Source organism: Mobula hypostoma, chromosome 14, assembly GCF_963921235.1.
Source record: "Mobula hypostoma chromosome 14, sMobHyp1.1, whole genome shotgun sequence".
Lineage (NCBI taxonomy): Eukaryota > Metazoa > Chordata > Chondrichthyes > Myliobatiformes > Myliobatidae > Mobula > Mobula hypostoma.
In genome coordinates, this window is record NC_086110.1 from 74,925,907 (window position 1) to 74,938,158 (window position 12,252).

Below are 12,252 nucleotides of genomic sequence, written 5' to 3' on the forward strand. Positions count from 1 at the left end.
CCGTCCCTCACTATCACCCATGTTACTGTCCAACCCCTCTCTTCCGCCACTCCATCCCTCACTATCCTCCATGGCACTGTCTAATCCATCTCTCACTATCCTCCATATGTTACTCGCTAATCTATCTGTCACTACCCTCCATACAGTTGCTGTCCAACTCCTCCCTTCCTCAACTCCATCCCTCACTATCCTCCATGTTACTGACAAACCCCTCCCTTCTTCCACTCCGTCGCTCACTATCCTCCATGTTACTGTCCAACCCCTCCCATCCGCCACTCCGTCCCTCACTATCCTGCATTTTACAGTCCAACCCCTCCATTCCTCCACTCCTTTCCTCACTATCCTACATGCTACTGTCCAACCCCTCCCTTCCTCCACTCCGTCACTCACTATCCTCCATGTTACTGTCTGATCCATCACTCACTATCCTCCATGTTACTATCCAACCCCTCCCTTCCTCCACTCCATCCCTCACTATCCTCCATGTTACTGTCTGATCCATCTCTCACTACCCTCCATACAGTTGCTGTCCAACCCCTACCTTCCTCCACTCCGTCCCTCACTATCCCCCACGTTACTGTCCAACCCCTCTCTTCCGCCACTCCATCCTTCACTATCCTCCATGGTATTGTCTAATCCATCTCTCACTATCCTCCATATGTTACTGTCTAATCTATCTCTCACTACCCTCCAAACAGTTGCTGTCCAACTCCTCCCTACCTCCACTCAATCCCTCACTATTATCCATTTTACTGTCCAACCCCTCCCTTCCTCCACTCCATCCCTCACTATCCTCCATGTTGCTGTCCAATCCCTCCCTTCCTCCACTCCATCCCTCACTATCCTCCAAGTTACTGTCTAATCCATCCCTCGCTATCCTCCATGTTACGATCCAAACCCTCCCTTCCTCTACTCCATCCCTCACTATCCTCCATGTTACTGTCCAACCCCTCCCTTCCTCCACTCCGTCCCTCACTGTCCTCCATGTTACTGTCTGATCCATCTCTCACTACCCTCCATACAGTTGCTGTCCAACCCCTAACTTCCTCCACTCCGTCCCTCACTATCCTCCATGTTACTGTCCAACCCCTCCATTCCTCCACTCCTTCCCTCACTCTCCTCCATGTTACTGTCCAACCCCTCCCTTCCCCCAGTCCATCCCTCACTATCCTCCATGTTACTGTCTAATCCATCCCGCACTATCCTCCATGTTACTATCCAAACCCTCCCTTCCTCCACTCCGTCCCTCACTATTCTCCATGTTACTATCTAATCCATCTCTCACTATCCTCCATGTTACTGTCTGATCCATCTCTCACTACCCTCCATACATTTGCTGTCCAACCCCCCCTTCCTCCACTCCGTCCCTCACTATCCTCCATGTTACTGTCTAATCTATCTCTCACTACCCTCCATACAGTTGCTGTCCAACCACTCCCTTCCTCCACTCCATCCCTCACTATCGTCCATGTTACTGTCCAACCCCTCCCTTCCTCCACTCCATCCCTCACTATCCTCCATGTTACTGTCCAACCCCTCCCTTCCTCCACTCCATCCCTCACTATCCTCCATGTTACTGTCCAACCCCTCCCTTTCTCCACTCCGTAATTCACTATCCTCGTTACTGTCTAATCCATCTCTCACTATCCTCCATGTTACTGTCCAACCCCTCCCTTCCTCCGCTCCATCCCTCACTATCCTCCTTTACTGTCCAATCCCTCCTTTCCCCCACTCCGTCCCTCACTATCCTCCATGTTACTGTCTAACCCCTCCCTTCCTCTACTCCATCCCTCAGTATCCTCCAAATTACTGCCCAACCCCTCCCTTCCTCCACCCCGTCCCTCACTATCCTCCATGTTACTGTTTAATCCATCTCTCACTATCCACCATGTTACTGTCCAACCCCTCCCTTTCTCCACTCCGTCCCTCACTACCCTCGTTACTGTCTAATCCATCTCTCACTATCCTCCATGTTACTATCCAACCCCTCCCTTCCTCAACTCCATCTCTCACTATCCTCCACGCTACTGTCTAATCCATCTCTCACTGTCCTCCATATGTTACTGTCTAATCCAACTCTCACTATCCTCCATGTTACTGTTAATCCACCTCTCACTACCCTCCATACAGTTGCTGTCCAACCCCTCCCTTCCTCCACTCCATCCCTCACTATCCTCCATGTTACTGTCTAACCCCTCCCTTCCTCCACTCCATCTCTCACTATCCTCCATGTTACTGTCTAATCCATCTCTCACTATCCTCCATGTTACTGTCCAACCCCTCCCTTCCTCCACTCCGTCCCTCACTATCCTCCATGTTACTGTCGAACCCCTCCCTTCCTCCACTCCGTCCCTCACTATCCTCCATGTTACTGTCCAACCCCTCCCTTCCTCCACTCCGTCCCTCACAGTCCTCCATGGTACTGTCTAATCCATCTCTCACTATCCTCCATATGTTACTCTCTAATCTATCTGTCACTACCCTCCAAACAGTTGCTGTCCAACTCCTCCCTTCCTCAACTCCATCCCTCACTATTATCCATTTTACTGTCCAACCCCTCCTTTCCTCCACTCCGTTTCTCACTATCCTCCATGTTACTGACAAACCCCCCCTTCTTCCACTCCGTCCCTCACTATCCTCCATGTTACTGTCCAACCACTCCCTTCCGCCACTCCATCCCTCACTATCCTGCATTTTACTGTCCAACCCCTCCATTCCTCCACTCCTTCCCTCACTATCCTGCATGTTACTGTCCAACCCCTCCCTTCCACCACTCCGTCTCTCACTGTCCTCCATTTTAGTGTCCAACCCCTCCCTTCGTCTACTCCATGCCAAACTATCCTCCATTTTACTGTCCAACCCCTCCCTTCATCCACTCCGTCCCTCACTATCCTCCATGTCACTGACCAACCTCTCCCTTCTGCCGCTCCGTCCCTCACTATCCCCCATGTTACTGTCCAACCCCTCCCTTCCTCCACTCCGTCCCTCACTGTCACCCCAACCCCTCTCTTCCGCCACTCCATCCCTCACTATCCTCCATGGCACTGTCTAATCCATCTCTCACGATCCTCCATATGTTACTGTCTAATCCATCTCTCACTACCCTCCAAACAGTCGCTGTCCAACTCCTCCCTTCCTCAACTCCAGCCCTCACTGTTATCCATTTTACTGTCCAACCCGTCCCTTCCTCCACTCCGTCCCTCACTATCCTCCATGTTACTGTCCAACCCCTCCCTTCCTCCACTCCGTCCCTCACTGTCCTCCATGTTACTATCTGATCCATCTCTCACTGCCCTCCATACAGTTGCTATCCAACCCCTACCTTCCTCCACTCCGTCCCTCACTATCCTCCATGTTACTGTCAAACCCCTCCCTTCCTCCACTCCGTCCCTCACGATCCTCCATGTTACTGTCCAACCCCTCCCATCCGCCACTCCGTCCCTCACTATCCTGCATTTTACTGTCCAACCCCTCCATTCCTCCACTCTTCCCTCACTATCCTGCATTTTACTGTCCAACCCCTCCCTTCCTCCACTCCGTCCCTCACTATCCTCCATGTTACTGTCCAACCCCTCCCTTCCTCCACTCCGTCCCTCACTGTCCTCCATGTTACTATCTGATCCATCTCTCACTGCCCTCCATACAGTTGCTATCCAACCCCTACCTTCCTCCACTCCGTCCCTCACTATCCTCCATGTTACTGTCAAACCCCTCCCTTCCTCCACTCCGTCCCTCACGATCCTCCATGTTACTGTCCAACCCCTCCCATCCGCCACTCCGTCCCTCACTATCCTGCATTTTACTGTCCAACCCCTCCATTCCTCCACTCTTCCCTCACTATCCTGCATTTTACTGTCCAACCCCTCCCTTCCTCCACTCCGTCTCACACTATCCTCTATGTTACTGTCCAACCCCTCCCTTCCTCCACTCCATCCCTCACTATCCTCCATGGTACTGTCTAATCCATCTCTCACGATCCTCCATTTTACTATCCAAACCCTCCCTTCCTCCACTCCATCCCTCACTATCCTCCATGTTACTGTCCAACCCCTCCCTTCCTCCACTCCGTCCCTCACTGTCCTCAATGTTAATGTCTGATCCATCTCTCACTTCCCTCCATACAGTTGCTGTCCAACCCCTACCTTCCTCCACTCCGTTCCTCACTATCCTCCATGTTACTGTCAAACCCCTCCCTTCCTCCACTCCGTCGCTCACTATACTCCATGTTACTGTCCAACCCCTCCCTTCCGCCACTCCGTCCTTCACCATTTTACAGTCCAACCCCTCCATTCCTCCACTCCTTCCCTCACTATCCTCCATGTTACTGTCCAACCCCTACCTTCCTCCACTCCGTCCCTCACTATCCTCCATGTTACTGTCCAACCCCTCCCTTCCTCCACTCCGTCCCTCACTATCCTCCATGTTACTGTCCAACCCCTCCCTTCCTCCACTCCGTCCCTCACTATTCTCCATGTTACTATCTAATCCATCTCTCACTATCCTCCATGTTACTGTCTGATCCATCTCTCACTCCCCTTCATACAGTTGCTGTCCAACCCCTACCTTCCTCCACTCCGTCCCTCACTATCCTCCATGTTACTGTCCAACCCCTCCCTTCCTCCACTCCGTCCTTCACCATTTTACAGTCCAACCCCTCCATTCCTCCACTCCTTCCCTCACTATCCTCTATGTTACTGTCCAACCCCTCCCTTCCTCCAGTCCATCCCTCACTATCCTCCATGTTACTCTCCAACCCCTCCCTTCCTCCACTCCGTCCCTCACTATCCTCCATGTTATTGTCTAATGCATCGCTCACTATCCTCCATGTTACTATCCAAACCCTCCCTTCCTCCACTCCGTCCCTCACTATTCTCCATGTTACTATCTAATCCATCTCTCACTATCCTCCATGTTACTGTCTGATCCATCTCTCACTCCCCTTCATACAGTTGCTGTCCAACCCCTACCTTCCTCCAGTCTGTCCCTCACTATCCTCCATGTTACTGTCCAACCCCTCCCTTCCTCCACTCCATCCCTCATTATCCTCCATGTTACTGTCTAATCTATCTTTCACTACCCTCCATACAGTTGCTGTCCAACCCCTACCTTCCTCCACTCCGTCCCTCACTATCCTCGTTACTGTCTAATCCAACTCTCACTATCCTCCATCTTACTGTCCAATCCCTCCCTTCCCTCACTATCCTCCATATTACTATCCAATCCCTCCCTTGCTCCACTCCATCCCTCACTATCCGCCATGTTACTGTCCAACCCCTCCCTTCCTCACTCCATCCCTCACTATCCTCCTTTACTGTCCAATCCCTCCCTTCCCCACTCCGTCCCTCACTATCCTCCATGTTACTGTCCAACCCCTCCCTTCCTCCACTCCATCCCTCACTATCCTCCATGTTACTGTCCAACCCCTCCCTTCCTCCACTCCATCCCTCACTATCCTCGTTACTGTCCAACCCTTCCCTTCCTCCACTCCATCCCTCACTATCCTCGTTACTGTCCAACCCTTCCCTTCCTCCACTCCGTCCCTCACTATCCTCCATTTCACTGTCCAACCCCTCCCTTCCTCCACTCCGTCCCTCACTATCCTCCATGTTACTGTCTAATCCATCTCTCACTATCCTCCATGTTACTGTCCAACCCCTCCCTTCCCTCACTATCCTCCATGTTACTGTCTAATCCATCTGTCACAATCCTCCATACAGTTGCTGTCCAACCCCTCCCTTCCTCCACTCTGCCCCTCACTGTCCTCCATGTTACTTGTCTAATCCATCTCTCACTACCCTCCATACAGTTGCTGTCCGGTACCTGTCTTTCTCCACTTCATCCCTCATTATCCACTATGTTATTGTCTTATCCATCTCTCCACTCCGTCCATCGTTATCCTCCATGCTGTTGCTGTCCAAATACACCCCACACTATCGTCTATAATTACTGTCTATACCCTCCCTCCAGTCCCTCCGAAGACCCTGGAGAGACTTGTTCTGGAGCTGCTCCGGCCTATGGTCACGCCACACTTAGATCCACTCTGGTTCGCCTACCAGCCCCAACTAGGAGTCGAGGATGCCATCGTCTACCTGCTGAACCGTGTCTACACCCACCTGGACAAGCCAGCGAGCACTGTGAGGGTCATGTTTTTTGACTTCTCCAGTGCGTTCAACACCATCCGCCCGGCTCTGCTGGGGGAGAAGCTGACAGCCATGCAGGTGGATGCTTTCCTGGTGTCATGGATTCTTGATTACCTGACTGGCAGAACACAGTACGTGTGCTTGCAACACTGTGTGTCCGACAGAGTGATCAGCAGCACTGTGTCTCCACAGGCTACTGTCTTGTCTCCCTTTCTCTTCACCATTTACACCTCGGACTTCAACTACTGCACAGAGTCTTGTCATCTTCAGAAGTTTTCGGATGACTCTGCCATAGTTGGATGCATCAGCAAGGGAGATGAGAGTAAGTACAGGGCTATGGTAGGAAACTTTGTCACATGGTGTGAGCAGAATTATCTGTAGCTTAACGTGAAAAAGACTAAGGAGCTGGTGGTAGACTTGAGGAGAGCTAAGGTACCGGTGACCCCTGTTTTTGTTTCCATCCAGGGGGTCAGTGTGGACATGGTGGAGGATTACAAATACCTGGGGATACGAATTGAGAATAAACTGGACTGGTCAAAGAACACTGAGGCTGTCTACAAGAAGGGCCAAAGCCGTCTCTATTTCCTGAGGAAACTGTGGTCCTTTAACATCTGCCAGACGATGCTGAGGATGTTCTACGAGTCTGTGGTGGCCAGTGCAATCATATTTGCTGTCGTGTGCAGGGGCAGCAGGCTGAAGGTAGCAGACACCAACAGAATCAACAAACTCATTCATAAGGCCAGTGATGTTGTGGGGATAGAACTGGACTCTCTGACGGTGGTGTCTGAAAAGAGGATGCTGTCTAAGTTGCATGCGATCTTGGACAGTGTCTCCCATCCACTACATAGTGTCCTTAGTGGGCAACAGGAGTACATTCAGCCAGAGACTCATTCCACCGAGATGCAGCACAGAGTGTTATAGGACGTCATTCCTGCCTGTGGTCATCAAACTTTACAACTCCTCCCTTGGAGGGTCAGACACCCTGAGCCCATAGGCTGGTCCTGGACGTACTTCCTGGCATAATTTACATATTATTATTTAACTATTTATGGTTTTATTACTATTTAATTATTTATGGTGCACCTGTAACGAAAACCAATTTCCCCCGGGATCAATAATGTATGACTGTGTCATTCCTCCCTCCAAGTTCACTATCTCTATCCGTATCCTCACGCCCTCACCGTATAACAACTCCTTCCCCGCCTCACCTCTCCCTCCCTACCCTCATTACCTCAGCCTCTCCAACCCCACGCCTCATCTCTAGGTCCTCACTGAACAGCAACTCCTCGTTGCCCCAGCCCCCTCTCCCGCTCGATATCACTTGTCTCCCCAGCCCGGCCATCGCACATTTGTCGTTCTTCCAACCTACAATCCCGAGTCACTCACGGTCCTTACCTTAGACCTGATGGCCCCGGGTCTTCCCTCGCTTCGGTCCGCCCGCCACCACGCACGAACGAACGCACGCTTCCCGCCAAAACCAACGGCAGAGGAGGGCGAGCGTGATGACGTCATCGCGCAGCGCTGTCCCGGCAGGTGAGCGTTGAGAGCGCGGCTCGGCCAAAGCAACTGCAGGTATGTAGTGAGGCCACAGGTGTGCCCACCTCCCCACAATCATTGTCACTCTGGCATTCACGGGAATGGCAACTCAACACAAACGCTCAGCCCCTGCAGCAGGCATACTGCGCCATTAAGCTGCAACTGTGGCTATGACCGAACCAAACCCGACATCAACAGTACAGAGAAAAGTTACAAGGATGTTGTAGGGAAGCTGCACATTGATGGCCATAAACTCGGTTGCGAATGGTAGGTTGGGCATGGGGCTAGTAATCCCATCCTGTAAAAACTCAGAGCTCCAAAGACCTTATCCCCAAGAGAGGATCTTCACCTCGAAGATGTATGAAGTCATGTAGTGAAAGCAGAAGCCATAGGGCCAATCAACCTTCTAATGGCAGGACTGAGGACTCTAGCACACTCCTGTCAGTGGCCTTTGCCCCAGTAGGAATGACGGACTTGAGAAGATACTAAGGAGGAGAAGATGGCTGCGCAACAGCAGCACGCGTGGCCACTTCGGTGGTGATGTCTTATCTGTCAAGTAGGGAACCGTGCACAATTCTGATTTGATGGAGACGGACGTGAGAGTACGGAGGAACATCTGGAGAAACTTCTGAAATGCCCACTTTGCTGCCGCTGCTACTGTGTGGTAACCGGAATATCCAGAGCAGAAGGCCCCGAAATCCTTGGCTTTGCTTGCTTCAGCGGCCGGGGCGAGGTCGAAGGCACTCGGCAGAGGATGGCGCTTAGGAGTCTGTATCGGAGCGGCTGGTCGGAAGCTTTGAAGTTTTCGGACGGATGGACTCAGTGTCGGCTGCTTCCACGGCATCGGCAAGTTGACGTTGCTGGAGGTTTATGGCAGGGAGTTTCTCCCTTTTGCTGCCTGCTATCGGGGACTCGGGAGTCGATCAACTCGGGGACTTTTGAGACTTTATTTATCGTGCCCATGGTTTGTTCTTCATCAAATTATGGTATTGCTTTGCACTGCTGTAACTATATGTTATAATGATGTGGTTCTGTCAGTGTTAGTCCTTGGTTTCTCCTGTTTTCTGTGATATCACTCCGGAGAAACATTGTATCATTTCTTAATGCATGTATCCATTTCTAAATGACAATAAAAGAGGACTGAATGTTCTCATAATCTAAAAAAAAGTTGCTTGGACTCGAATACCCGAGTTATCGGAAATGTTACGACTTTATTCCTTGAGTGTCAGAGAATGTGATAGAATAAATGCAAGCAAGCTTGTTCAACTGAAGTTGGGTAAAACTAGAAACCACAGGTTAAGGGTGAAAGATGAAATATTTAAGGGAACCTCAGGGGGAACTTATCAACTCAGAGGATGGTGCGAGAGTGGAACAAGCTGCCAGTGGAAGTAGTGAGTGAGGGTTCAATTGCAACATTTAAGACAAATTTAGTTAAGTACATGGATGGGATGGGGTTTGGAAGTCTATGGTCCATTTGCAGGTTGATGGGAGTAGGCAGAATTATAGTTTGGCATGGACCTAGATGTGCCAAAGGGCCTGTTTCTGTGCTGTAGAGCTCCATGACTATGAATATGTCTTAGAAAATCCTTAGTGTGATCATGTTTTCACACCTGAAGTCCGCCACATGCTTTTCGAGTGAAGATTTTGTAAACTAAGCACTCTTCAACAAACAAATTTTATTAAGTTATTTGAATTTTATGTTACACAAATTGCTTGATAAAATAATCCAGAAGTATAGGACTTGCCACCATCTCATTCACATACAACAGCAGTGCCCTACAGCCGCACAGTCATCGATGTCTGCAACATTGCATTGTAGATAAAGGTGTTATTGAAAGGTACAAACTGCTTTGTGATAATCTTGATGGCCTCCTGGGCAGCTGTTCCTACAGATACAAAAGCACAGGTTATAAATCATTTCATAAGTGAAAGAATTGCGGTGGATAGGAAGGCTTTACAGTTGACAGTCAAAACTATCCAATGTATCACCAGCGGTGGAGAAAGGCCAGTAACATCATGAAAGATCACACCCACCCTGCTCAAGGACTGTCTGCCCCACTCCCATCAGGGAGGAGGTTACGTAGCATCCATGTTAGGACCACCAGACTCAAAAACAGTTACTTTCCCCAAGCAGTAAGGCTGATCAACACATCCACCCATTAACCCACCTCTCCACAATCCCAACCACTACAACTTTATCATTTCCTGTCAGTTACCTTATGAACAGACACTCCTGTGCTTAGCGTCACTTTATGGACATACAATCAGTCTATGTATATAAGCTATCTTACGCATTCATATTTATTGTGCTTTTTTGTGCTGTATTGGATTCAGAGTAACATTTTTTTCATTCTCCTTTACACTTATGTACTGAAAGTGGCATTAAACAATTGTGAAATTGCTTTACTAAACAACTTTAATGTTTCTCTTCGGGGCTGGCATGGAGCTGGAGAGGATCAGAGCACACTAGGATGCCACTCAGCACGAGATGTATCTTTTGAATGAGGAGAAAGTCAACAAGAGGTGGCATTTTGAGGGGGCAGGATTGAGGGTGAAGCTGCCTTGGTCTATTTGACACGAGATCGTGCCTACCTCAAGCGACAGCATTGGAAGAGAGGGCAGCAGCGCCATAATCACGAGGCAAGCTGCAGCTACGAAGGATGGGTCACCCTTCAAAGGGAAACTGCCCCTCCCTTTTTGTATTTAACACACCAGACAGTTCCCGGTGTTACCCCTCATCTCAGCTTTATGTAGGTAAAGGATGAGGGCTTGTTTCCAACAGTGGCAAAGGCTCCAAAAACAGGGATATCCCTTGAGAACAGAGTTGAGGAGGAATTTCTTTAACCAGAGGGTGGTGAATCTGTGGAATTTATTGCCACAGACAACTGTGGAGGTCAAGTCATTGGGTGTATTTGAAGTGGAGGTTCCTAGGTTCTTGATTAATAAGGTTATGGCAAGGGAATGGGGTTGAGAGGGAAAATAAATCAGCCACAATCGAATGGTGGAGCAGATTTGATTAGGTCATTCTGCCCATGCCAATTCACCTTGCTTCTCCCAGCGCAGGGCTGGAAATGCTCTAATGTCAATAAAGTCAACCTGAAAAATAGCAAAAATCAGGAATAAGTTAAAAATGTGTAAAAAAACTTACCTCCTAAGAATGAGGCAACAGCATGCGGTTCTGAAGCACCGTAGCGACAACTGTAAGAAAATGTACCTTTTTCAGACACTGTGATTTGTGCAGCTTACTCTGAATTTAAATCTCCCATAATACAAGGTGAATAGTTTCCCTTAAAGGGACCATCAAGGAAGTATCCCTGCCCATTTCAACCTACATCCAGCACTTTGAGCTGAAATAATTAATTTGGCTTTCCTGATGGTACCCAACTTAAACTTTTGTATGATTGACACTGGCCACTGAGTGATCAAAACGAGACAGACAACGCCAATGTAAATAGAAAATTGAGATTTAGAAAAGAGTAAAGAACACACTCTGCAAGCAAGCATGCTATCAGGTAGAATGAAAAGATATTTTAAGAAATTAAAAGTAGCTTGATTTGTCACAGGCACATCTAAACATACAGTAAAATGCAACACAAAGAATGCTGGAGGAACTCAGCAGGTCAGGCAGCATCTATGAAAATAAATAGATAGTTGATGTTTTGGGCCTTGATCCTTCTTCACGACTGAGAAGGAAGGGGGAAGATGCCAGAATAAAAAGGTGGGGGGAGGGAAGGAGGCTAGCTGGAAGGTGACAGGTGAGGCCATGTGGGTGGGAAAGGTCAAGGGCTAGAGAAGAAGGAATCTGACAGGAAAGGAAAGTGGACCACAGGAGGAGGGGGGGCAGAATCGGGGAGAAATAATAGGTGGATAAGAAGAGGTAAAAGGTCAGAGTGTTGCTTTGGATTTCCAGCATCTGCAGACTTTCTTGTGTTTATGATACAGTAAAATGTGTTTTTTTGTGTCAATGACTAACACAGTCTAAGCATGTGTTAGAAGCAGCCCGTAAGTATTGCCATGCTTCCAGCACCAACGTAACATGCCCACAGAACCCATACATCTTTGTGATATGGGTGGAAACGGACACTCATGGAGAAAGCCCACATTGTACAAACTCCTTACAGTAGCAGGAACCAAACCCCGATCAGTGATCCCTGGCGCAGTAAAGCGACTGCAGTAAGCACTATGCTACCATGCCGCATCAACAGCACAATCCCCATCAGTTCATGGGGATCTGTTGCAACAGGGCAGGGGTAGTGGTACAGAGAGAATATCAACGAGCAGTGGACAAAGAACTGTGATGGCCTGCTGAGTTCCTCCGGTATTTTGTATGTGCTACTTTGATGGCCCACAGTTTTTGAGAACTCTGAAGCAACCAAGAACAGTGATTGTTGGTCATTTACAGGGAGAATGAGGAGTTTCTCTCAGAGTTGATGATGGGCAAAATTTGAAGAGGCTGCAGAGTTGTAGGCTCAGCCAGCTCCATCACAGGCACAAACCCTCCCCACTAGAGGACATCTTCATGAGGCGCTGCCCCAAAAGGGTGGCTCCCATCATGAAGACAGACATAATAATGACG

General features: G+C 49.2%; 2 protein-coding genes across 2 annotated transcripts in view; both read right to left on the reverse strand.

The window, feature by feature from the left end:
* terb1 (telomere repeat binding bouquet formation protein 1) overlaps positions 1–7,599 on the reverse strand; it is a 326,279-nt gene extending 318,680 nt beyond the window's left edge. The window contains exon 1 of the mRNA XM_063067329.1: positions 7,536–7,599. The gene's annotated coding sequence lies outside the window, so the exon portion shown is untranslated. The remainder of the gene's footprint in view (positions 1–7,535) is intronic.
* Positions 7,600–9,338: 1,739 nt separating this feature from the next.
* nae1 (nedd8 activating enzyme E1 subunit 1) overlaps positions 9,339–12,252 on the reverse strand; it is a 73,389-nt gene continuing 70,475 nt past the window's right edge. Inside the window, exons 19-20 of the mRNA XM_063067242.1 lie at positions 10,825–10,874; positions 9,339–9,562 (exon numbers count right to left, since the gene is read on the reverse strand). Coding sequence (XP_062923312.1) covers positions 9,453–9,562; positions 10,825–10,874 — 160 coding nt within the window. The 3' untranslated portion in view covers positions 9,339–9,452. The remainder of the gene's footprint in view (positions 9,563–10,824; positions 10,875–12,252) is intronic.